The sequence below is a fragment of the Cebus imitator genome, unplaced genomic scaffold (genome assembly GCF_001604975.1).
Source record: "Cebus imitator isolate Cc_AM_T3 unplaced genomic scaffold, Cebus_imitator-1.0 Scaffold51, whole genome shotgun sequence".
Lineage (NCBI taxonomy): Eukaryota > Metazoa > Chordata > Mammalia > Primates > Cebidae > Cebus > Cebus imitator.
Window position 1 is genome coordinate 722,967 of NW_016107366.1, and position 27,375 is coordinate 750,341.

At 36.3% G+C, this 27,375-nt stretch overlaps 1 protein-coding gene across 13 annotated transcripts in view; it reads right to left on the reverse strand.

Moving 5' to 3' along the window:
- FSD1L (fibronectin type III and SPRY domain containing 1 like) overlaps positions 1-27,375 on the reverse strand; it is an 87,111-nt gene that overhangs the window by 52,543 nt on the left and 7,193 nt on the right. For 6 of the 13 annotated variants that reach the window (XR_005200116.1, XM_037738222.1, XM_017527741.2 and 3 more), the window contains exons 2-6: positions 19,901-19,966; positions 16,630-16,725; positions 12,073-12,204; positions 7,746-7,847; positions 938-960 (exon numbers count right to left, since the gene is read on the reverse strand). Coding sequence is in view for 12 of the 13 variants with exons in the window: in XM_037738222.1 (XP_037594150.1) it covers positions 938-960; positions 7,746-7,847; positions 12,073-12,204; positions 16,630-16,725; positions 19,901-19,966 (419 nt within the window). In the remaining variant the exon portion in view is untranslated. Of the gene's footprint in view, positions 1-937; positions 961-7,745; positions 7,848-12,072; positions 12,205-16,629; positions 16,752-19,900; positions 19,967-27,375 lie in introns of all 13 variants that reach the window. The other 7 variants (XM_017527743.2, XM_037738223.1, XM_017527742.2 and 4 more) reach the window with 4 other exon arrangements.

A 27,375-nucleotide genomic window follows, 5' to 3' on the forward strand; every position in this document is an offset into this window, starting at 1 on the left:
AAAAGAAAAAAAGAGAGAGAAACACAGAATTAAAATTTTCAGCCAAGATTAACAAAAGAGGCACTGTTTTTCACATTATCTACAATGAAAATTTTTATGAATTATCTGATGAAGAATAATTTAACCTAGGATTTGGAATGGTACTTTACAGAGCTGTGCCTTTCAGAGAATCTCACAATTCTCAGAAGAAAAAGTCTTGTTACAATATCAATACAGACAATGCTCAGTGACTAGACAGGCAGATCCAAACTGTTCCTTCTGTGTTAATGCAATCCAAATGTTGCCAGCAACTCCTTTAGGTCTCTATGTTTGTTATAACAAGTACTAAATACCTTTTCTCAAGCCTGGCTCTACCAATGAGAAAGACCTTTTAAGCCAAAACCTTTAATAATTTTCTTTAATTTTCTCTTCCCATAGATTATTAACTAGATAGTGGTGGCATTAGAAATAGAAAGAGATGGCACCAGGAATAGGAGGAATGAGAATACAAAGGTGTTAAACAGGAGGGCAATGAAGTAGGAGAGCTTTAGCTCTTGAGGACTACTTAAAATCAGTGAGTTCACAGAAAATAAGACCCACTTATATTTAAATTTAACAACAAAAAACACATTCCAGGAATATACATTTTTGAGCTATTCAAAATAGTCCCCTCTCCATTAGTACAGCTAATTAAGAGCTGTTCTAAAACTAAAACTAACTACATTATTACACCAGAAATGAAATTCTTCTGAAGCACATAATTATCCACAACTATGCTTTTAAAAAATCTTATTGATACAATGGTTATTCCAAGAAAATATAGAAAGAATATTTTATTTTGTACTTGGTCATTGGGTATTTTTATCTTAACTAACACAATTCTACTAAAAAGTTATTTCTGAATTTCATTTCTGACTTCAATATTGATACTTATATAAAAATGTGTTTTATACCATACCTATCCTTGATCTGTCTGGCAGCCTTGGAGCCAATCAGGGAGAAGAGAAAGAAGGCAGTTAGTGCTTTTCATGCAAGTTTCAATGGCAGTGACATGCAAGAAAAGTTAGGATATAAACCCTGCAATAGATTAGTTCATATTCACCAAAACATAAACTATAGGAAATGTATGTGTATAGTTCACATAAGCTTTCATCATGTGATGTTACAACTATAGTAGAAAATCCAGATCCCACATAGATCACCTTTTCGGAGGAAAATTTAATACTTCAAATTCCCAGTGACTATAAATGTTTTTTTCTTACCTTAAGATTATCAAAACACACCTCCACTTTCATTCAGTCTGATAACTTGTCAACTAGAGCAACCAACCTCCTTCATGGGACAGCTTCCTTCATGGTTTTCTTGTACATGTCAAATTTACTCTCTAATTTTTCTTCAGAGATCTCTTTCACTACTTCATAACGGTTGTTGCAAGTTTTCTCTATATGCCTCTATAGGGCAAGGAATTCTGAGAGCTTGCCTGCTAACAAATACAACTAGGCTGCAATTCTACAAACCTTTACTCCAAAGAAAGTTGTAATGGCAGAAATCCAGACACAAAGAGACCAGAGAAATACTTCTAGCAATGGGGTCTTTCTCCATGATGATCTCATAGATGCTACCAACTTAAACCTATACATAAGGTCTGTCTTTCATCTTTTTTTAATGCAAGCAAAAGTTTAGAAAGGGAACTCAGCTATTTACTTGGTGTTGCATGGTCATACAAAATAATAAAAAAACAAGCATTTTTTTGTCCCTTTTACATTTACATACAATATATCCAACAAAAGCTTTTCTTCCCACAGTAACCAGTATAGTTAACAATATATCGGACACAGATCAGGCTGTTTTGATCAACACTGCATTCCCAGTGCCTAGCAAAATGCTTAGGACAGAGTAACACTTAATAATTATTAAATTTATTTGAATGTTAATTAGATATATGTAGCAATGCTTCTGTTGCCTCTCTTCTTCAGTTCTAACATTGTTCCTATTCGTTATTGGTCATTTTTATATCTGCCCTAAAATATTCTGGTCTGAGTACCCTTTCTACTCAAAAACACAGAACTGAGATTTAAGAGATCTGCATATTATACAGTTTCAGCACTACTATTAATCAGTTGAGACCTTGCATACTAATCATTCTATTTCTTTACTACGGAATTTTGTTCCTTAATGTTTCGGAAAATCATTCCAAGGCCCACATTCTACACCAAACAAGCAAAATTCTGTGGTATCTGTATGTATCTTAAGTCATGAAACTACTTTAGTACCAGAGATAGGAAAATTCTTAAAAAGTTAATTATACTGATTTTTTTAATTACTGTCATTAAAGCTAGAATTACAAAATAAAGATTTTAATGTAAGTGTTAGGGGAGGGGAATAGAGGACTCCTCTCTGTACCTGATATGAAACAAGTACTACTAGGATCGCTCTTTGCCTCTCCATTCTCTTATTTCTCCTAGGAAAATAGTATGACTTATCTGATAATGGGTTTCAAAGGAGAAACTAGAAATTAGTAGCTCAGAACCTTCTGCTTTTTCTGGCAGCTTGCTTGCCCACTAAAGTAGTTTCACATATATTCTGTTCTTTCCCTCTGTGCCATAACTTTCACTGAAAGATGCTTCCCCTGCCCATCACCTGAGGTAGCCCCTGCTGATTATAGCTGGGTGAATTTGTCTAATTCTAGGAATTTATTATAGGAAACTTGCCCAATAACAGCCATATTTCCCAATATCCTTTTATCATTATTTGGCCTCTTATCAGTTTTGTTTTATCTTATTTCCTAATTGGTTTTGAACTTGGTTAAAGGAATATTATCAATCACCCTCACATAACCCAATGATATAAAGATCATTACTGTTTTTTAAATTGACCACGATGATTCAATCTTGTGTCAAGTGTTACTGAATTTAATAAGGTGAAATTTTTTTAGTGTGTGTGTGTGCACATATGCGTGTATGCAAAGCTTCCATGGTATCACTTCACGTACCATGCTGTTTGTGAAAAAACAGGAAGGGAATAAATGAAAAGCCAGGTAATCTAGGAAAAACTGTTGTCCATGCATTTATATAGAATACACCCAGCCGGTAAAACTGAAAACTCTCATGGCTCCACTTTCACTTAGGCTCAAATTTTACTATATATATTGCATGAATGCAAGAGAGGTTTAAAAAGTTATTCTAAGCAATGATTAGAAGGCGGAGTTTCACATTCTGAAGCTATTTCTCTGAAAGGTCCCAATTTCAATAAATCTCTTAAATTGGAAAATAATTTTTTTCTAGAATTTTTTTCTCAAAACAGAAAGGTATCCAAAAGATACACAATACTATACAGCTTGATTCCTCTAAGTTTCTACTTCAGGAATGGTGAATTTTTTCAATTACAAACTTGGCAAAAAGGATTTCAATAGAAGATCTAAAGAGTGATGTTGAGTAAAGCAATATGACTAAGCTTCATGGAAGCTTTTCAATAACACATAGTACCATAACCTAAAAATAAATCTGAACATTCATTGCAGCTTCTTCATAACTCACTATGTGGAATTATGTAGGCTCAAATAAATGTCTTGGCAACAAAGCAGTGGTAAATCTCAGAATCGGTTGGTACTAATTAGACAGATGTTTGACAAAATTCAGCATTACAATTCTATTTAAGGAAGTTTGGTCTCTGGTGACACATTTCTATGACTGATTAAAGAAATGGAATTCTAAGATTTAGTTTAAAAACAATTAACTTAGAGACGGAGAGAGGGAACGAGGGAAGAGAGAGAGGGAGAAAGGTAGGCACCATCTCTGATATGAATGCAGAGAAACTGTAATACAAGCATAATGTAGAAGTAATCACAAACCAATCTTCATAACTGCCAATTAAATTTAAAGAAGTTAAACCAGATATTTTCCCAATAATAGAGAAATGAGTTAAACAGATCTTTTCTCAATCTCTCTTGTTCTTAATCTGTAATGGGCGAATATAGAATCTATTTTCTTCTGTGAATTTATCAAACACTTTGAAGATAAAGTATTTTATTGTTTCTATCTTTCTTCTTTAATATCATTTCTCTTTTTATAGAAAGGGAGAGGGAAAAAGAGATATCCTCAAAACACTATTTTTTTTTTTTTTAGGCAAAAAAAATATACATCTTTGGAAAAAAAAAACAGATTGTACATACATTGGAAGTTTTGTATCTGGTAGACATATATTTATCTGTTTATAAAAGGAACTATTTTTCAAAAAGCATGATCATTTGAAAGAATCTATCACAAAAGCCACAGTAAATAGCTTAAAATATACTTTGAAATACAGCACTGCAGGCACTGCAGGCAACTGTTTTATGATTAGGCACATTTGTGCAACAGGATATTGCATTTCTGTAAGACATAAACACCCAGAAATGAAATTAAGGTGAAAATTACAGTTTGACCTAAGCTTAACAAATATTTAGATCTGTTTTTTTATATTGCCCTCAAAACTGAAACATTCACACTTTTGTTGAAGGCCCTCTCCTGTCTCCTAATATTCTACACTTCAGCCTACAGAGGGAGATACTGGCAGTACTTCTGCTCATTTGAAAGTACTGAGATAGCTTCTACCTACTCCCCCTCTTACTCCTGCCAGTGGTCAGAGCCTAACACTCATTGGACAATATTCTACAGGTGAATCATCCATTGTGAGTGAGATGTGGGAAATACGCTAAACCCATTCTCCATCTTCATCTGTGATCAAATGCAGAAGACACTGTTCCCCTTTCACCTAACTCTGTACTTTTTACTCCTCTATTTTAGGGACCCCATGGGTAGGAAACCATTTTCTCCCTTCTAGTCTGACAACTGGAGTATGTGTGGCAAGATTGTGATGGCAAGTTAGTTATACTGACTTGGAAATTGCCCCACTGACCCAGCTCTTTATATAGAGAGCATTCAAGGTCTAAAGTCAGGGTGGGAATAGAAATATTAACTCTGGAAAAGGACCCAAGCAGTGTTCTACAGGCCAGCTATTAGCAGAGAGCCCACATTTGGTGGGATGTTGCCAATCTGTAAGTCCAGGAATAAAGCTATGATTGATGTGGATCCAATTTGCTGGTGATCCTTCTGTATCAATTTACTAACAACCAAACTTCTAGCAGTTAAAAAAATTAGTGAAGGTATGTTCTAAAATCTTTTTGCATTCGTGCTATTTTTATTTGTTTACTTTCAGAAAGTAAAAGGCTGGTATACAGCATAGCTTCACTTTCAGTTCTCATATGTGATACTGCAATGTGGTAATTTAAATATTAGAACTTAAAATACTTTTTGAAGATAATGAAGTATGAAAAGACACACTGCCTCAATTTTAGTCTATGCTATTCTTTTTGTCCCCATAAGCCATTCATATTAATCTCATTTAAGCACTTTAATATGGGATATTCACAAACAGTATACTTTAAAGGAATTTCTTTTTCCAGACATCTAACAATATACTGCTAGACTGACAATCTCCAAAGTCATCTCTACCTGTTCAGTCAGCAACTAGCTGTCTGTGGCAGGCCTGTAGTCCATAGCTGGCTAGGAAAGTTAACTTAGTTTTTGACATGGAATCAAATCATTATCTGGATAGTATTTGAATATATGAAGAAAATAACTGCAAGCAGCTCTCAGTTAAGCATTTTTCCAGAATGATAAACCCAGATTTCTGGCTAGGAAACACTGAAAGATACAGTAATTGCCACATAACTATGTTTCAGTCAATAATGGACTGCATATACAATGGTGGTCCCATAAAATTATAATACTGTATTTTTACTATACCCTTTGTATGTTGAGATACACAAATACTTGCCACTATATTGCAATTGCCTACAGTATTCAGTACAGTGACATGCTACACAGGTTTGTAGCACAAAAGCAACAGCCTATACCATACAGCCGAGGTAGGTAGTAGGCTATACTATCTAGATTTGTGCCATTACACTCTAGCATTTCCCACAATGATGAAACTGCCTAACGAGACACATTTCTTAGAACACATCCTCATCGTTAAGCGACCCATGGTTGTAATTCATTTCACCACATCTCCAAATGGTTTAAGCTACTAACTAGTACTATAAACTGCTGCAAGACAAGACCAAAATAGTAAGAATAAGCAAAGTAGCCTATTAAACCACAATGTGACTTATTTTATCAGAACCTTTCTAATTTATAATCTGTCAGGACAAATTATAACAGAAACAAAGCTGGAAATAACAAAGGACAGTGAAAGAGAAAAAGAGTAGCATTTGGGAGAAAGAAGAGAGAAGAACTCTGAAAATGTCAATAAAAAGAGAAACGTGGGAGAAATAAACTTTTATCACAGTTTTTCCAAGTATCAGTCCCTCCTTAAATCAACTGGATTCAAGGCATTTTTGAGTATTAGTGTCCATATTTTATAGTTTTCTTGTCTTCTTCCTCACTCTCAGGCTGTCAGTTGGTAATTCTTGCTGCTATGACTATGCCTGTCATTAACAACTGCCGGACTACACTAAAAGGAGAATTTGCTGACAAATAGGAAACAGACTTCCTAGGCTCAGGCAATCCTCCCAGCTCAGCCTCCAAGTAGCTGGGAATACAGGTGCATACCACCATGCCCAGCTAATTTTTTTGTATATTTTGTAAAGACAGGGTCTCGCCATGTTGCCCAGGCTGGTCTTAAACTTCTGTGCTGAAGCAATCCACCCACCTTGGTTTCCCATAGTGCTGGGATTACAGGCATGAGTCACCACACCTCACTTGGCCAACATATCATACTTTTAAGGTACTTTTAAGTATGGTACATTTTTCTCATAATCCCTTTATATAATAAGTCCAACTATGTGCATAAGTAAGCTTCATTACAACTCACCTCCAAATGTAAAGAATTGATTCATGTACTGGCTTACAGCAAAAGAATTTTTGTTTTGATTCATTAGTTTAGAAGAAATAATCAATGTTGAAGTTCAATTTTAATATTCAAAGATGTAAGGCGGTAAATGTTACTTTCTCAAGAAAGTTTTTTCTACCCTCAAGTTTACAGAAAATCATAAAATGAAAACAATCACTAGGCATAAATCAATTATAAAGCTACCTTTCTAACACCAATGCAGCTCACTACACACTCCACAAGGATGAAGTAAATAACATCAAAGTCAAATCTTATCTTGATAACTATGGAGTAATATTTTGCTAATTATATAGCTTAATTTCCCATCTTTTTTCACATCATTTTAAAATATATTCTCCATTTCTGAATTTTGATTTGACAAAATGGTAATCATTTTAAATGACCCTACTTAAAAGCAGCATTAGAATTTGGAATTTGCAATCACTTAAACACCAGGATCTAAGTTAAAACATTAGTAGGCTTCTTGCTTAACTCTTTACATTTTTATACTAGGCATATCCCTTAAGTAAGGATATACATTTCATGTTTTAATAAAACACTCACTCAAATTAAGTAGTGGGGGCATTTCTCTGCAATAAGAAGTTACACAGTTACAGTGCTCATATGTATAAAGTTAAGGATGCTTTCCCAATCAGTTCATAGAAGGAACACAAAAACAATTTTTAAACATGTTTGTCGATGACCCCAAAGACACATACTTTTAAGTGTTTGCTTTAGAATAAATAAACAGCTAGCATTTTACTTATCAAGAAACCCCAAGCTTTTATTAGTATAAGAAATGAGTAAAGAAATCCAAAACCAAAGAAAAACAAAAACATCTTTTTAAAAATACAACTTTCCTTGTTAAGTGTATTAATGCAATTTTTGCATACCTTTGAAAATTCTTCAGGTTCCTTTATATCTAACGACCTTGTTGCAAATTCCAGTAGTTCTTCAGAGTTCTCCAGGGCATTATTACATTGACTAATCTGACTCTGGGGGAAAAAAAACCACTAAATCATTAAAATGAAATTTCCTATTGTCATCAGAATCTTAAATATATATTGTTATAATGAACTTACAAATAATTTCAATAGCAATAATACAGCAAAAATAGTTCAGTGAGCTATTGTAGCAAGATAATGAAGACAAGTTTTATACATATAAAACTTGTTATATTTGTTTTATATTTGTTTATATATACATATAAATAACAAATTTTAATTATCTTAATACTTTGTACCTCTTTCATGATTTAGCAAAAACAGCTTAACTGCAATACGGGTAAAGATATACTCATCATTTAAAACAAAAAAGAAAATAAAGTAATTATAAATAACTAAAGCCAAATTAAGCACTCTTCTCAAATAGTATAGTCAGGAAAATAACTTCAATTTAAATCAAAATATCAAAATAATCTATCTACAGACAACATCCTCTGTAATGAAGACTAAAATTCTTGGTGGTAGTTAACTACTTAAGTTGCAATTTGTAAATGAAATTACAGGTACATTCAGTTGAGCACCATCTTAGTACTTCATTCATCAAACTACACAAGTAATGCATACTACTATAAATGCTAATTTACAGTTTCTAAGACTGGATAGCATAGGAACTACTAACACAAGTTCCTAGAATTCAAAAGAAAATTCCAAAGAAATTCAAAAGATGGCAGTTGTTATAGTGATGTGCTCTGTCTTTATTGCTCACATATTAATTCTACCTAATACAATCTTTCTTATTCAGTTGTCTCTACGTGTAACTTGAAAAGATTGTTAGTTTACCTTCAAACAAATAAATAGATCCTATTTCTAAGCTTTTAAATGTACCAAAGATCTTTCTTCAGAATATTTATTAACATCAAATCTGAGATTCAAATCTATTTATTTTTCCCTCAGGATTAGGACTAAAGATAAATCATGGCTGATTTTACTGGTTTCTGATGTGTTCTACTATTTGACTTTGGAAAAGTAGAATAGTTCAGTCACGTTTTGGGTTAAAATAGGGTTTCATGTGTTAGTTTAAAAACCTAATCACAATTTTGTAAAAATAGTGCCCCTCTTATGGGGCAATAAATCTCATGAGTCCCAAGCAAGAATTAACCAACAGCCATTTGGAATATCCCATTTGGAGATTAGCTTTATTAAAAAGGTTTAAGCAAAATCATTGAGAACAAAATGGTAGGATCAATGGGGCAGACAAAGTCAATGTAGCATTAAAGTAAAAAAAATGAGAACTGGAAATATGCCTCAAGGAATTATTAAAAGTAAAAGTCCAGACTGAGGTCAAAGTTTTGGATAAAATATTTTATTCTAAGAAATGCTATGGATTTGCTTTGAGGTCAAGAGGAAAAGCAAAAACAGGGGCAGGTTACAGAGGAATGCAATTTAAGAGCATTAACTTACCAGTTATTCAGAGATATTATGAATAATTTTGTAAACCCCAAAAAAAGAACAGATTCTCTACAGCCTTCAACTAAAGATGGAAATGGCCTCAGTAGCCAAGTCTGACTCTTTTTCATATTTGTTTTTTAAGCTATCCCAAGAAAACTTTATGGTTCAATTTCCATTAGGCTGATATCATCATAGCTTTTCATTTGAATCATAACACAGTAACAAGTTCAAGAATGAACAGTTTTGTTCCCCAAGTTTATGTTTCAATAACTCAGTCTTATTTTTATAACTACTGTCCCTTTAGTATACCTTGATCTCCCCTAGATCCCTATCCCTGTAAAAAAAATTACCAATATTTCTGTGGTATTGAGAAGACATAAATATTAAGAATTACACAGGATAATAAAATATAAGATAAAAGCTGAATGGAATAACGAAAAAACGTAGAGTTGAAATGGTGATAAAGTAATAGAAGATCGTGCTAACACCTTTGCTATCACCACTTCCGAACAGAATTTAAATTTTCTTCCATTTTCTGCAACATTTTAAATTCCCAACTGATAATCAATAGCTAATAATGAATTTGTTAGAATACTTGATCAAAAAATCAGAGTAAAGTCGTCCCATTTAAAAAGAGCCCAAATATAATTTTAACAGATTTCCATGAAACAGATCAGATCAGCTGAAAAAAAAAAAATCACTGTGTTCATTATTGTAATTAAGATTCACAAAACCCAAAGTGGACAGAGTTTACTTGAGGCTTCATGACAAAAAGTTTAGACAAATTTATAAGACCCAATGATGTACTGTTGGGAATTTAGTCAAAAGTAAAAATATGAATTCATCAGTTTACAAGAGCAATAAATTCAGCCCAGTCTAAGAAGAGCACTGTATATTTTACTTGTGCACACATATATGCAGCTCTGTATAAGGCTGTCAAAAAATAAGTTCTCCAAAAAAAAAAAAAATCACTTGTTCTAGAAGTCTGAAGACATATTTTAAGCCCAAAATCCACAATGGGTGAAGATTATCTAATTCTGAAAATTTAAGTACCTTAAATTAAAAAGGAAAACTATCCTACAAGATCAAAACCCACATGCCATAACATTAATGTTATTGGAGCTCTCCTCCTTCAGCCCTGACTCTGCTTCAAAATAGTAAGACTCTTAGGGAGTTCTGTTCTTTTATTATCTCAATAAACTTCAAATCATATACCTGATAGGGAGTTAATATACAGAATGAATAGAAAACTCCTACAACTTAACCACCACCAAAAACCCCACAAGTAACCCAATTAAAAGATGGCCAAAGAACCTAAATAAGACATTTCTCTAAAGAAAATACACTAATCAGTAGGCCAGACACAGTGGCTCATGCCTGTAATCCCAACAGTTTGGGAGGCCAAGATGGGCAGATCACAAGGTCAAAAGAATGAGACCATCCTGGCTAACACAATGAAATCCTGTTTCTATTAAAAATACAAAAAATTAGTCAGGCATGGTGGCAGACACCTGTAATCCCAGCTTCCCAGGAGGCTGAGGCAGGAGAATCACTTGAACCCAGAGGCACTACTGCACTCGAGCCTGGGTGACAGAGCAAGACTCCATCTCAAAAAAAAGGAAGTACATTAATGGCCAAAAAATACATGAAAAGATGGATGCTCAACATCACTAATCACTAGAGAAATGCAAATCAAAACCATAATGAAATATCATGTCATACCCATTATGATGGCCATTATTCAAAAAAAAAAAAACAAAATACTTATTCAAAAAAAAAAAAAACCAGAAAATAAAAAGCATTGGTGAGGATGTGGAGAAATTGGAAGCCTTGGGCTTGGTAGAAATGTAAAATAGTGCAACTACTATGGAAAACATTGTTTAGAGGGTCCTCAGAAAACTAAAAAGATAATTACCACATGATTCAGCAATCCTACTTCTAAGTATATGTATTCAACAGAATTGAAAACAGGATCTTAAAGAGATAAACTCCCATGTTCATTGCAGAATTATTCACAGCTAAAAGGTGTAAGCTGCCCAAATGTCCAGAGACATACAAATGAATGAAGAAAATGTGGTATATACATAAGTGGAAGATTATTAAACCAAATAAGTCACAAAAGGACAAATGCTATATGATTCCACTTATATGAGACATGTAGACATTCAAAATCATGGAAACAGAAAATAATATGATGACTGCCAGGGGCTCGTAGGAAAGAGAAATGAGTTGTTTATCAAGGAATGTAAAGTTTCACTTGCACAAGATGAAAAAATTCTGAAGATCTGTTATACAACAATGTTAATAATATTTAACACTATCAAACTGTATACTGTACACTTTAAAATGGTTAAGATAATTGGCCAGGCATGGTGTCTCATGCCTATAATCCCAGAACTTTGGGAGGCCAAGACAGGTGGATCACCTGAGGTCAGGGGTTTGAGGCCAGCTTGGTTAACGTGGTGAAACCCCATCTGTATTGAAAATACAAAAATTGGCCGGGTGTAGTGGTGGGCACCTATAATCCTAGCTACTCGGGAGGCTGAGGCAGGAGAATCGCTTGAACCCGGGAGGTGGAGGTTGCAGTGAGCCAAGATTACTCCAGCCTGGGTGACAGAGGGAGACTCCGTCTCAAAAAAAAAAAGGTTAAGAGAATAAATGTTTTTTAACCACAATTTCAGAACACTTACGGCCAAAACAAAAAGCCATTCTTCTACAAGGTAAGGGTATAGTCAAACTCAGAAATTCACTAATTTTTGCTTACCATAAATTGAGCATTAAATAGACTAAAGTTATTATTCATATTTGAATAACTGTATGATCTCACCTGTAACTCTTGGGATTTACGAGTTTGTTCCTGTTTGATACTGTTAATCATACCTTCTTTCACTTCATCCAGTATAGAGTATAAACTATCAAATTCTTCATCTAACTCTGAGAGTATGTTAGATGAATTTGCCTGTTTAAATAACAAAACGGTTTTACTGAAGAGCTATCAAACATTTAAAAACTAAAAGGTATACTCAAAAGAGATAATAAATTTATATTATAAACTATGTTGGCCTAATACAAAAATAACATAATTCTAATATTTGACTTAAGCCTTTAAAAAGAGATAAATGAAACAAACTGCCTGCTAATGCTGACAGTACTATTTCAGCTATACTATCAGTTAAGTTATCTTTTATAAACTAGCCCATACTCTCTTCACTTTACTGTTTCCACAGGACAACATGAAAGGTTGTTTTAAGGTTCCCAACTTCACCCAGATCTTCAGTCTCTCAGGCAGACTCTAAGCCAATGGTTCTTAACCTCTGGTGTATAACAGGATCACTGGTGAAGTATTTTAATAAAATATTCCAGAGATTTTAGTTCAGTAAGTCTGGGGAACACTTTGCACATAAAGAAATAAGGCAGATTTGTCTAAATTTTAAAATATTTCAGGGTCTCTAAAACACCGCATTTATGTAAGACAACCAGAAATTAAAAGACTAAGCAATTATTTATTGGATCGTAAGATATTTATCAAATATTGAATCATCTAATGACTATAATTTGTAGTCAAATCCTGTATTTTATTAACTAAAATACAGATAAGTTACTGGCCCAAAGCCACACAACTAGTTACTAGTAACATGGGCAATAAAGCATTTCAAGTCTCTTGACTTCTCAGAGTTCCTCACTGCCTTCATAAGTGGGGTGCTGCTATTTCAACAAAAAATAACTTAAAATATTTGTAGAATCCCTAGATAAGCAATATCCACACTTGCAAAGATTATGAAATAGAAGAAATTATCCTAAGACATTTTTCAACTTGGATGAATCATTCAATTAAGACAAGGGAACGGGCACTAGCTAAGGAAGCTAATATATATATATATATATATATATATAATCTACTGTAATACCATATGTCCAAACTTTGGCTTATAATGTTTATAAAAACTAGACACCTCACTGGTACCTCACCAAAGGTGGTGTTAATCATTTTACTAGTTCTATTTGCAGAGGTAAGAACAACTATAGAGGTGGAATGTGCCGTGCAGAAGGGAGAAGACCTAACTCAAAAAGCATACTGGCCACTCAGTAACAGCATGACCTTGTACTTACATTCCTAGACCTCAATTTATTCATTCATAAAAAAGAAATTGGCCAGGCGCAGTGGCTCATGCCTGTAATCCCAGCACTTTGGGAGGCTGAGGCAGGCAGATCACCTGAAGTCAGGAGATCGAAACCAGCCTGACCAACATGGAGAAAGCCCATCTCTATTAAAAATACAAAATTAGGCATGGTGGCACATGCCTGTAATCCCAACTACTCAGGAGGCTGAGGTGGAAGAATCTCTTGAACCCGGGAGGCAGAGGTTCCAGTGAGCCGAGATCGCGCCATTGCACTCCAGCCTGGGCAACAAGAGCAAAACTCCATCTCAAAACGAAAAATAAAAAGAAAAAAGAAATGGACTATTTTCCTCTCAATCACCAGACGGCAGCTTGTTGCCTTTTGCCTACTACTAAGCCCCCATCTTCAGAGACAAGGGTGTAATTTAACACTCCCACTCCTTTTTGTTTCCTAGAATTAAGGTAGACTTCTAATAATTTATCAATCAGAAGAATGGTTTGGGCTAGCTCTATATAAGATCTCTCCTTCCAGATACCAAATGTGATGGTTCTCTTGTCCACAGATCAAGAGCTTTAGAGCCATTAGCTTTATGCTTATTTGAAGGAAGCTGACTCACCAAATTTCCAATAAAATAGTTCAAGATAGCTAAAATAATGAAGTTTTTTGGTTTTGGGTTTTTTTTTTTTTTTTTTTTTTTTTTTTTTTTTTTGTTTTTTTTTTTTTTTTTTTTTTTTTTTTTTTTTTTTTAATTTTGAGACAGAGTCTTGCTCTGTTGCCCAGGCTGCAGTGCAGTGGTACAAATCTTGGCTCACTGCAAACTCCACCTCCTGGGTTCAAGCATTTCCTGTGTCAGCCTCCTGAGTCACTGGGATTACAAGTGCCTGCCACCATAACCAGGTTAATTTTTATATTTTTAGTAGAGATGGCATTTCACCATGTTGGCCAGGCTGATCCCAAACTCCTGACCTCAAGTGATCCGCCTACCTCGGCCTCCCATGAATGTTCTTTTTGCTAAAAATTATTTTGGTTATTCTGGGTCTTTTGTAATTCTATATACATATTAGGATTTTTTCTATTTTTGTGGAAAATGGCATTGGTATTTTGATAGAGATTACAATGAATGGGCAGATCACTTTAGGCAGTACAAACATTGTAGCAATATTAATTCATCTAGCTTATAAACAGGATATTTTTCCATTCACTTATGTCTTCTTTATTTTCTTTTATCACTGTTTTATATCTTTTAGTATACAAATATTTTATTTCATTAGGTAAATTTACTCCTTTTTTTATGCTACAGCAAAGGGGATTGTTTTCTTATTTTCTTTTTCAAATAGTTCATTTTTCGCGTATAGAAGCAATACTAATTTTTGTGTTTTGATATTGCATTCTGTAACTTTACCGAATTTGTTTATCAGTTCTAATAGTTTTTTTGGTAGAGTCTTTAGAGTCTTCTATATATAAGATCATGTCATCAGAAAACATTATTTCACTTCTTCCTTTCCTATTTGGATGTCTTTTCCTTGCCTAATTGCTCTGGCTAGGACTACTAGCACTGTATTAAACAGAAGTGGTGAGAGTAGGCTGGGCACAGTGGCTCACGCCTGTAATCCCAGCACTTTGGAAGGCCGAGGCGGAGATCACCTGAGGTCAGGAGTTCAAGACCAGCCTAGCCAGCATGGCAAAGCCCCATCTCTACTAAAAATACAAAAATTAGCTGGGTGTGTTAGCATACCCCTGTAGTCCCACTACTCGGGAGGCTGAGGCAGGAGAATCACTTGAACCTGGGAGGCGGAAGTTGCAGTGAGCCGAAACTGCGGCATTGCATTCCAGCCTGGGCGACAGAACAAGTCTCTGCCTCAAAAAAAAAAAAAAGCAGGGGGTGAAAGCAAACATCTTTGTCTTGTTCCTGACTAGAGAATAAGCTTTTGACTTTTCACCTTTGATAAGATGATATAGCTGTGGGATTGCTATTATATATATGGCCTTTACCATGTTGTGGTACATTCCTTCTACTCCTAATTTGTTGAAAGTTTTTATCAAGAAAGGATGTTGAATTTTGTCAAATTCTTTTTCTGAATCTACTGAGATAATCAGGCATTTTTTTTGTCTTAGTTTTGTTACTATGGTGTATCACATTTATTGACTTCTGTAGAACCATCCTTGCATCCCAGGCATAAATCCTACTGGATCATGGTGAATGATCCTTTTAATGTGCTATGGAATTCAGTTTGCTAATATTTTATTGAGGATTTTTGCAACTATGTTGATTAGAAATATTGGCCTCCCTTTGTAGTATTCCTGGTTTGGCTTTGTTATCAGGGTAATGTTGAACTTGTAAATGGATTTGGAAGTACTCCCTCCTCTTTGATTTTTTGGAAGAGGCTGAGAAGAACTGGTATTTGTTCTTTAAATATTTGGTAGAATTCAGCATTAAAGCCATCAGGTTGCAGGCTTTTCTTTGATGGGAGACTTTACTACTGATTCAATTTCCTTATTCATTACTGATCTATTCAGATTTTCTATTTCTTTCTGATTCAGTCTCGAGAGGTTGTACATTTCTAGCAACCAGATTATCTTGAGCTCTCTTCCACAATCAATATGTCATTACTTTCCATTCAGATTATCTGCCCAAACCTGGAACTATTTTTTTAAGTATTCCTCTCCCTCCTCAGTGGGGACTTTACCTTTTATTTTTAAGTACTTTCATCTACTTCTACAAGTAGACCTCTTACCATTAACATTTTCTTTTCTGTTTTTTTTTTTTTTTTTTTTTTTTTTTTTTTGGTAGAGACGGGGGTCCCGCCATGTTGCCCAGACTGGTTTCAAACTCCTGGGTTCAACCCATCGACCTGCCTCAGCCTGCCAAAATGCTGAGATTACAAGCATGAGCCACCATAGATGGCCAACATGTTTCTTCCATTGTTTATTGTAAAAGAAATGTTTTACTTGCCAGCACTTTTCAAAAAGTACAATTTGCTCTTAATTCAAATTAGAAAAAATGTCAAATGGAAAAGGACCAAAGTGAGCACTCTGGTATTCCCAAACAACTATTATTCCAGAGTTTTCCTTTTCCTTATTTTGATTTTTCCATGGAGAAAACAGGAATTGCAAGGTAAACATTTTTACTTTATCCTCTATTTTAAAACCGTGCTCTTACCTCCATTAGTTTATAACCCAAAGTTTATAGAGTATATTTGTACTTCATATTTGACTCATTCATTGTGACATATTTACACAAAAGTTTTCATTAAAAAAATCATACCTGAACTCCTTTTAGTGTATGATTTAGTGTATCAATAAAGTTCTGAATTTCATCATTTTTATTTGCCAGAGTTGAAATGATCCTTTGTAGAGCTTCCTAGAATTAAGAAAAACATTAAAATACTACATTTCAATGAAAGAAAGTTATAAAACTCATTAACAAGCATTCTCTAAACAAACTTTATATAAGAACATATCGTATAACAAAAAGGAACAATGTAAAATTTCTCATTGTTCAAAATTTCCAAAGTCTTATACTTACAAAAGATGAGGTAGATACTTCTACTGTATTGAGCTCTCTTATTCCTAATACACAACTTAATCACCATGATATTTTTCAGACTGATAATGATCAGTATAACGTAATATCAATAGAATTATTTTAGGTCATGGGCCATGGCAATGGAATAAAGCAAAATCTTTAAATGTTGTAAAAACAAGTGGAAACGGAATACAACATCAGGATCCAAAGAATAAAAGCAAGGAGACACATTTTCACCAATATTTTATTTATTTACAAAAATAAACATTTTAGAGATATGAAACTAGGTAATATGCATTTAGAATGACACATTCATTGCAACATTTACAGATGCTGTAGAACTATAATAAATAAAGCAATTTTATTAGCAAATAGCTCAGACTTTGATAATGCTTCCTATTTAAATAAAACATTTGGTTAATTTTTTTCTCTGGTTCGGTGTTATCCAATAAAATTTTCCACTATGATGGAAATGTTCTATAAATGTGCTGTCCAATATGGTAGCCACTAGCCTCAGAAAGTTAATGAAGTCTTAAGATGTGACAAGAACTGAGGAACTAAATTTAATGTTTCAAACTTTAATTAATTTCAGTTTATACTGCCACATGTAACCAATGCTATCATATTGGACACCACAAGTCTAGTTGCAGTAACTCTTCATTAGTAGCAATACCAAAAACCAAACAAGGTTATTTATAGTCTCAGAAAAAAATCTAATGCAAGTAATTTAATACTCTGTAATTTTCTCAGAGGCATAGGACTTTTTTCTGTAAGCACCTATGAGCTTAAATATTTTAATAAAGCCTATAAGATTTTGTGGAATAAGGACTATCCTAAAAAAATAGAATGAGACATAGATAAAGGATTATACATAAGGAGCCCAGGAAACAGTCTGAAGGAGAATAATATTTTATGTTTTTGACATTTTTTTTCCCAAGATGGAATTTTTTACTCATCTCCCAGGCTGGAGTGCAATGGCGCAATCTTGGCTCACTGTAACCTCCGCCTCCCAGGTTCGAGCAATTCTCCTGCCTCAGCCTCCTGAGTAGCTAGAATTACAGCTGCCCGCCACCAGGCACAGCTAATTTTTGCATTTTTAGTAGAGACGGGCTTTCACTATGCTGGCCAGGCTGGTCTCAAACTCCTGACCTCAGGTGATTCACCCGCCTCAGCTTCCCAAAGTATTAGGATTACAGGTGTGAGCCACCATGCCTGGCAACATTTTATACAAATGTTCATAAAGCATTGTAGTAGTGAAAAAAAATATATATATATATATATTTTTTCTTTATATTTTATATATTTTTATTATATTATATATTATTTATATATATATTTATATATATTTTTATTTTATATATTTTTATTATATATGTAAATATATATATTTTTATATTTTACATATTTTTGTTATATATATATATATTTTTTTTTTCACTACTTGTGAAAAAAAGCTTTTTTTGAGATAAAGTTTCATTCTTGTTGCCCAGGCTGGAGTGCAACGGCGCGATCTTGTCTCACTGCAACCTTTGCCTCCCAGATTCAAGTGATTCTCCTGCCTCAACCTCCCAAGCAGCTGGGATTACAGGTGTGAGCCACCACGTCCAGCTAATTTTGTTTTTGGTAGAGATGGGTTTTCACCATGTTGGCCAGGCTGGTCTCGAACTCCTGACCTCAGGAGGTCCACTAGCCTCGGCCTCCCAAAGTGCTGGGATTACAGGTGTGAGCCAGTGTACCCGGCCTTTTTTCAGTTTTTATTGAACTCATATATCTCATGATGATTGTAATTTTGTTACTGGGTTGAATTCATTAGGCCTAGCTCCTCTTTTTCACGGAAGATGATCTTTTTCAGAAGACTCTTCTACTCTTGTTCTGGTAGAATATTATCAACTTTTCTCTGAGTTCATTAGATATGCCTCCCCAGTGAATTAAGGTGTGATTCTCTACTATGAAAATTCCAGCAGTTCTGTCACTGAAAAGTCTTGGCAAATAAGATGTTTAAAGAATACATACTTTATTGTATAAGTATACCATATGATGGGTTAATTGATTGGATTTAGAGGCAGTATCCCAAAGCAGTTAAGAGCATGAGCTTTAGACAAAGATCATCTTTACCTTAATAGCAGCATTACTTTGAATTTCCATTTTCTCAGCTGCACAATATAGATATAACCCTGCCATTTTGAGGCATAGATGGGGAGGCAGATTCAGTTCATTAGCCAGAAAGAGCCCAATCTTATTAACTAAAAGCTACTATAAAGTCTGAGTATTGTAGAGAACTGTTTTTACTATTCCTTTGTGTTGCTTTTAAATATGTATTCAGCTGGGCACAGTGGCTCATACTTATAATCCCAGCACTTTGGGAGGCTGAGGTGGGTGGATCATGAGGTCAGGATTTCAAGAATGGCCTGGCCAACATGGTGAAACCCTGTCTCTATTAAAAATTACAAAACTTAGCTGGGCGTGGTGGTTCACACCTATAATCCCAGGTACTCGGGAGGCTGAGACAGAAGAATCACTTGGACTCAGAAGGCAGAGGTTGTGGTGAGCCAAGATGGCGCCACTGCACTCCAGCCCAGGCAACAGAGCAAAGCTCTGTCTCAAAAAAGAATAAATAAATAAATATGTATTAAGGCTGGATGTGGTGGCGCCTGTAATCCCAGCACTTTGGGAAACTGAGGTAGGCAGATCACTTGAGGCCAGGAGTTTGAGACCAGCCTGGCCTACATGGTGAAAACCCATCTCTACTAAAAATACAAAAATTAGCCAGGTGTGGTGGCACATGCTTGTAATACCAGCTACGCAGGAGACAAAGGGAGGAGAATTGCTTGAACCTGGGGTGTGAGGTTGCAGTGAGCTCAGATTGTGCCACTGCACTCCAGCCTGGGTGACTATAACAAGACTGTCCCAAAAAGAAAAAGAAAAAAAAGGAAAGCATATTGAACCTATCTCAGGGGAGTACTTAGAAGATTTAAGTCCTTTGATCTCCTTTTCTTCATTTCTGTATTACCTCTGTTGCTTCTCCAATGCTGCTTCTCCAGTTGTGTCCACCTCTCCAAGTCTTGGTGCACCAGTTCTTGGGAAGAGGATAAACACTTAATTCTTGGTGTCATTGGTCTTCATAGTGTAACTTCATTGTGTTATTATATCAAATTACCAACAGTAGTGACAATGGGAAGAAACAGTGTAAGTGAATACAACAGAGAGCTTTTAGGCAGCCCAAGGGATGATAATAATAATCTCCTTATCTCCAGGAACTGTGAGACTCAAAGTAGAACTGCTATAATTTAAAAATTTTCGACTGGGCACGCTGGCTCACGCCTGTAATCCCACCTCCAGGGATACTTTGGATGTTTCTTCACCAGCCGGCAACCTCTGTGGCTGGCAGTGTCTCTGAGTTTCACGCATGCCCACTGGGCTCGTTCTGCCCACTTGGCCCTGCAGGTTGTGCTCAGCTCATGCTATTGGCCTGGATCCCACACCTACCGAGGGTGAGCTAGGCATGGAGCAGTGAGGGATGTGTGAGCGAGTTAGTGGGCGTGGGGTCTGGTCACTGTGCACAGCCAAGCACACTGGCTGCTGTAGCAAGGTAGGCAGCTCCAGGCACTGGCACAGTCGCGGGCTCCATGAGGGCTGCAGCTGGACAAAGCATACTGCAAGCAGCTTCCTCTGTGGGTGCCTGTGCCTGGATGAGGGGAATGCAGTGGTGCCTGAAAACTCAGAGATGCCAATAACTGGGGAGCCCCAAGGGGTTGGGGTGCAGGGATGCTACAGCTCTCTCGTTCCTGCCAACCACAGCTTGGCCAGTGGGAAGGGCAGGGCGTGTTTTAGCCTGTTCAGTCCCGCCACCTCACTTGGGCCAATGGCTCCCAGGCTGGCCCAATCCCATTGTCACTTCCATCATGTGGGGCAGCTGCCTAATGCTGGAGGAAGGTGGGAGGGTTATAGTGTTAAAGCTCTGGCTCAGGGAATCCCCAGGTCTGGGCCCCTAGAAGTGTTGCTGCTCTTCACTCCTGCAGTTGGTATTACTGCCTGCAGCCTGGCCAGCTGGCCAGGAACACGTTACAGGCCTTTTTGCTTCTGCCAGCAGCTCAGTAAGGTAGCCAGGAAAGTGTTACAGCCCTTTCCGCACCTGCCTTTGCGAAGTTCCTAAGTTATTGTCCTGCATCCACTAATAATGAGGTCACATGGACAACTGGATGGTGGGCAAGGCAGAGAAGAGTTTTATTGAGCAACAGAACATCTCTCCATAGACAGGAGTCCCCAAATGGGTAGTCCTGATGAGTGGTGGAGGTGGGTTTGGGGGGGGGTGGGGAGAGTTAATTGGCTCAAAATGGGGAAGTGTATGCTGATTGGTCCATGGACAGGAGGAAGTGTGTGCCGATTGGTCCATGGGTGGTCTGGAAAAACCACCATTTGATTGGCTGAAAGACACAAAGGAAATTCTCACTCAGGGTGGTGGATTCCACCAGGAACCAGCTGCCCAGTTCTCAGGCTTCAGGCTGTCTTCCACCTGAAGGTCAGGTTTCACCAGGGACCCTGCCACTATCTGCCTAGGAACAGGTCTGCTATCACTAGAACCATTAAGGAAGTAAAATCTATAGAACTTTATCACTGCATGTAGAGCACAAATTAGAGAGAAGGAGATAGGGATAATGGCCTAGCTTTCTGTCTTTGCTCTTGATTAAATTTGGAGGACATGCAGGGATAGACTGAGGTAGAAAATCCATTTCGATAGGATATCTTTTAGATCTTTTCTGCTCTCTTCTCTGCCTTGGCATATTGCCTACCATATCTAGAAACACTTTTTAAAAACTGCTGGACTTGGTACCTATTCAGCCAGACTCTTCTTGTATACCTCCTAGATTAGACACATACTATCCTTACATACACCTTTTACTTAACTCCTACCACCCTAGAGAAAATTTTAGCTTTATGTCACATACACAAGCTAGGGTCAAGTTTCAGAACTCAGCACATGTAATACTAATTCTTTAGTTTTCATATATTTTGGTGCTGGTGGTAATTTTGTCTTAAATATTCTGATTCCTTGCAACTTGTTTTCGAGTTCTACTGAGCACCAAGTTCCTTAGTGCTTTTTATCTTTATGCCTTTTCCAGTTAGTTCCAGCCAGTCTCCACTCTTGTGAGGGCCAGAATGGTCGAAAACCTAGCCACCCCTCTGATAAAATTTTACTATTTTAGAATGCAAATTTTAGCTCTTCATCAGTCTTTTGTTTGCTCATCCTCTCCACAGCAGTTACAGATTAAAAGGCAAATGGATTAGAGCTTCTGGAGCCTTTGTCTCAGTAGTCTGCCCTTGGGAAATTTTCAGGATGTTTCCTTCTTCCAGTAAGCTTAGAAAAGCTTAACAGAGAGGCAGCATTTCATCTACATTAGCCAACAAGGTTACATTGGTTGCTCTGACTTTCTCATTCTTTATGATCTGAATAGTTGCTTCTTCTGCAGCCATGTTTACTAATGCATTTGGTAGCTTTTAAAATATAAATGATCTTAAATGCTAGGGTTCCAGAGCCCTCTACAGCTGGCTTGTCCATTCTGACAGCATCTCAGTGGTGTATTATAGCCAAGGCTCTGAAGCTGTCCCCACCTAGAGACTGGAGTCCATCTCCTTAAAATAATTTAGGCCTTTAGTGTTTACAGTTTAGCATTAGGGTAAAGCAACTTTTCTCAGAATGTGGACCTTTTATCTAGGTGTGTATTACAGACTCTGCACTGGAACTCCCTGTCAAATTCAAGAGCTGTAGAAGTGCTCTCTCTTCAAAGAATGAGACTGTGTTTCCTAGAAATACTATATCAGCCTTTAAAGACCTTTCTTTCTCATCCACTACAGTATTTTTACAGCCTTAGGCAATCATATAGAATATCATTCCCCTGAAGGCTTTAACACAGATTGTAGAGTTTCTTTCCAGAAGTATGGGTATTAATACTTCTTAGGCCAATACAGTTGAAAAGGGTCTTGCATTCTGTGACAATAGAATTTTGAATGAATTTAAGGGGAATGGTAAAGATAAGATTAACTGTAATCACCAGGTATGGTGGCTCATGACTGTAATCCCAGCACTTTGTAATCCCAGCCTCATCTGTATTAAAAAACACAAACAATTAGCTGGGCATAGTGGCGCACGCCTGTAATCCCAGCTACTCAAGAGGCTGAGGCAGGCAAATCGCTTGAACCTGGGAGGCAGAGGTTGCAGTGAGCTGAGATCATGCCACTGCACTCCAGCCTGGGGCACAGAGTCAAACTTCATCTCAGAAAGAAAAAAAAGATTAACTGTAATCTAAGGGTGGTATTTTGGAGGTATGGGACAGTATGATAGAAATTGGAGGGTATTATTCTGATGATTCTTTGAATTTGTATAACCTATACGTCAGCTGTTCTCAGGTGCAGTCTATGTTAGCTGTCAATCTTGAAATGGACATGTGTATTTTTTGTGATCCCAAAAAAGTCTTCTCTAAACAATAACATGAGTGAACAGTGTAAAGTTCACAGGAGAGAGCAGTGTATTTGTTCCTTTTGTTGAGGTATTTGAAGGACCCCAAATGGCGTTACTTATGCACCAATTTCTTTTGAGAGTTGGTGGTTTTAAAATGTCTTTCACTTTCTAGAGTTAGTGTTTATGTAAATAAAACTGAGAAATTAGTGAAATTCTGGTAAAGGAAGTAGTTGGTTGTAACATTTTAACTTATATCCACATAGAGCTATTATAATTCAAGAATCTGGCATAACATAAAGAAATTCTGGTCTTTTCAGAAAAAAGTTCCGAAATTGTTTTTCGTGGTTTACTTTTAATTACAAATTATTAATAGAGGATCTCTGCTCTATTTCCACTCTTAGAAATATGTGGTCTATTTGGATAACATAGCGCTCTAAGCCTGTATTTTCCAGGGTGGCAGCTTCTAGCCATATGTGGTTTTTGAGCACTTGAAATGTGGCTAATTTGAACTGAGATATGCACAAGTATAAAATACATGCTGAATTTTTAAGACTCAGTACCAAAAAAAGAAAAACTCATTGTTAAATATTGACTACATGTTGAAATAATATATTTTGAATCTATTAAACAAGATATTAAAATTAATTTCTCCTGTTTTTCCTTTACTTTTTTGATTTGGCTACTATTGGCTCCTCCTATATTTCTATTGGACAGTACTGCTCTAAGGAGAATGATAACTTTACAGTTGGTAAAGCCTGTATTCCGATCTCTAACATCACTATTAGACCAGAGTCTATTAACTTGCAGCAGGTGGGTAGCTCTTAAAGGATCAGAGGATTTAGCTTGAAGATCTGATTCAAAATTAGAGCATTTAGATGTCTTTGACTATACTCAGTAAATAACAGGAGCATTCAAAGGTAGGCTTTGGCTGGGAGCGGAGATCATACCTATAATGGCAACACTTTGGGAAGCTGGAGCCCAGGAGTTTGAGACCAGCCTGGGCAACATAGTAAGAACTCATCTCTACAAAAAGTCAAATAATGAGGCAGGTGGATGGCTTGAGCCCATGAGGTTGAGACTGCAGTGAGCTATGATTGTGTCACTGTACTCCCACCTGTGTGACAAAGCCTCAGAACAAAAAAAAAAGTAGGCTTCTCATTAAAATCTTTGGAGCTCAGGGCTTATCTAGTTGGGGCAATAAGCTACAGCTATCTTCAGATTTTTGCTATGTAATTTCTCAAATGCAAAGCTTGAACTAAACTTAGACCAAAAAAAAAATATATATATATACATAAATGGGAAGCTATTTTATACTAAGGAGATTTTTTTTTTTTTGACTCTGAACTATATCTGCCTTTTCTTTTTAGTACCAATGTTCTATAATTTTTCTGGTAGAACTTTTTTAAAGTTTTGTTTTTGTTTTTTTTTGAAATGGAATCTTACTGTCACACAGGCTGGAGCAAGTGGTGCGGTCTTGGATCACTGCAACCTCCGCCTCCTAGGTTCAAGCAATTCTCTTGCCTCAGCCTCCATAGTAGCTGGGATTACAGGCACCTACCACCACACCTACCTAATCTTTGTATTTTTAGTAGAGAGAGTTTCGCCATGTTGGCCAGGCTGGTCTTCAACTCCTGACCTCAGGTGATCCACCTGCCTTGGCCTTTCAAAGTGCTGGGATTACAGGCTTAAGCCATCATACCTGGCTTTTTTTTTTTTTTTTTTTTCCCCAGACAGAATCTCACTTTGTTGCTTAGGCTAGAGTGCAGTGGTAAGATCTCGGCTCACTGCAGCCTCCACCTCCCAGGTTCAAGTGATTCTCCTGCCTCACTCAGCCTTCTGAATAGCTGGGATTATAAGTGCACACCACCACACCTGGCCAATTTTTGTATTTTGAGTAGAAATGGGTTTTCACCATGTAACTTGTGACATTAAAATTATTACTACTGTCTTAGTAAAAGTTACTATCGTATCTCAACCTGTATTTCAGCCTTCACTGTAGCAACACTACTTAATCAGACTCTGATAACAATCTTTCTTCCCAACAATCAGTCGTCTATAAACTTCACCTAGGGTAATGATAGCATCACTCTTCCTGATCAGTATTCTTCAATGGTTTCCCATTGTACCTTGTATAAAACTGAAAATCTTTAACATGACCTGTAAGATCTCAAATGATCTGTCCACTGCCTACCTCACCTACTTCATCTCCCCAGACTTCCTCTCCCTTGTTACACTCCAGCTACATAGCCTGCTATGAATAATATATCTAATTTGACTTGCTTCCTACCTAAGAGCCTTCTCATTTATCAGTTCCTCTACCTATAACCTCTATCCTAAAACATATACACAATGTACTGATAAAACAGATTCCAAAAATGTACTTATAGAATGAGCCCATGTTACATATATTTGCAGGGGTTCTAGATTTTTGTATCTTAATTTTCTGGAATACTACTATAGAATTTTTCTCAACAAAGCCTTATGGGTGAAGGAGGGCAAAGACAGCTTTCATCTGCCCCATGGGATTCAAGCCTCTCATTACCTTCCAAACACTGAGGGATAAAGTAATAGATAAACATAGATGAATAAAGGCAATATAAATTATCTGAGGGTTATCTAGAAAATTATATTTTATAAGATTCAGGTGGTGATAACTAAAAGTTCCAGGTGATGCAGGTCTGAAGACATTCTTTGACAAAGGCCAATTCTGCTAAATCATAGTAAAATAGATTATTTTATTTACTATATGAAATAATCATAGGGTTCCTGCAACCTGAGGAAAGGGACTGATCAAACTAGCATGTAGCATTCCTGGCATAAATTGGCATTTGTGCACAGGCAATCTCAGCAATTGTCATTTGGTGATGTAGCACAATTACCAGGCCCTCATAACAACAACAACAACAACAAATACAATGATTTAACTATAGGTTTAGACTAAGGCAACTGCTACACCAACAAGAAAACGCATTATATACATCCCAGCCAAGCACAACTGCAATCATCGTCATGGAATGAATCAAAGTAATCTAGGATATACAAGACATGAGTTAGTTTCTTCAACACAGCACAGCTTAAAGTTATGTTTATAATAATTATCAATCAAGTAAAAGGATAATCAATAGACTGAGCAAAGGAGCACTTTGGTAATCTTAAGTGCCAAGCACTATTTAAGCTCTTTACATATTATTAGTTCATTTAATCCTTTCAAGAATCCTATGAGGTAAGATACTATTATTATCCTCATTTTCCAATGAGGAAGCTGACACATGGAGAAGTTAAGCAGCTTGCCCAGAACATCAAAGCTAATATGTCACACAGCCAGGATTCAAATTAAAACAGTTTGATTCCTGAGTCTATGCTCTTAAAGGACTACATTGTACTACCTGATAAGGTAGCGATCAGAGGTTCATGAAAAGGTCAGAACAGCTAAAGGCATCCAAAGGACTAAGAGTTTACTTCCAGATTAGAAATCTGAAAAAGATCAACAATCTGGAAAACGGAAACTGATCAGAGAAATGTTGACAAATGGGTTTCCCAGCAGCATCTTCTAAGACCAGGAAAAGACTTCTGAGTCAAATTCTATAGTAGTATTCCAGAAAATTAAGATACAAAAGTCAAGAACCCCTGCAAACACCACAAATGGATCTATAAGTTAAGGGGTCAAACTATTACTATAGCCAATTTAGTCAGTATTTCATTAAGCACTTTCTATGTGCCAGGCACTGCGCTATTAACATGGAGTATCTTTTTAATCATCACAACTGATTAAAAAAAAAAGCAGTGTTAGTTCACATTGTATGGTTGGATAAATGCAAGATTCGAGATGCTAAGAAACTTGTTTTAGGTCACACAGCTATCAACTGGCAATCGTGATTCAAATCCAGGAGGTTGCCTCCAGAGCCTCTGCTTTTCAAATCCAGGAGGTTGCCTCCAGAGACTGTACTCTAGACTGCTTAAACTGTTGGGGACTATACAAAATAATCATAGGGTTCCTGCAACCTGAGGAAAGGGACTGATCAAACCAG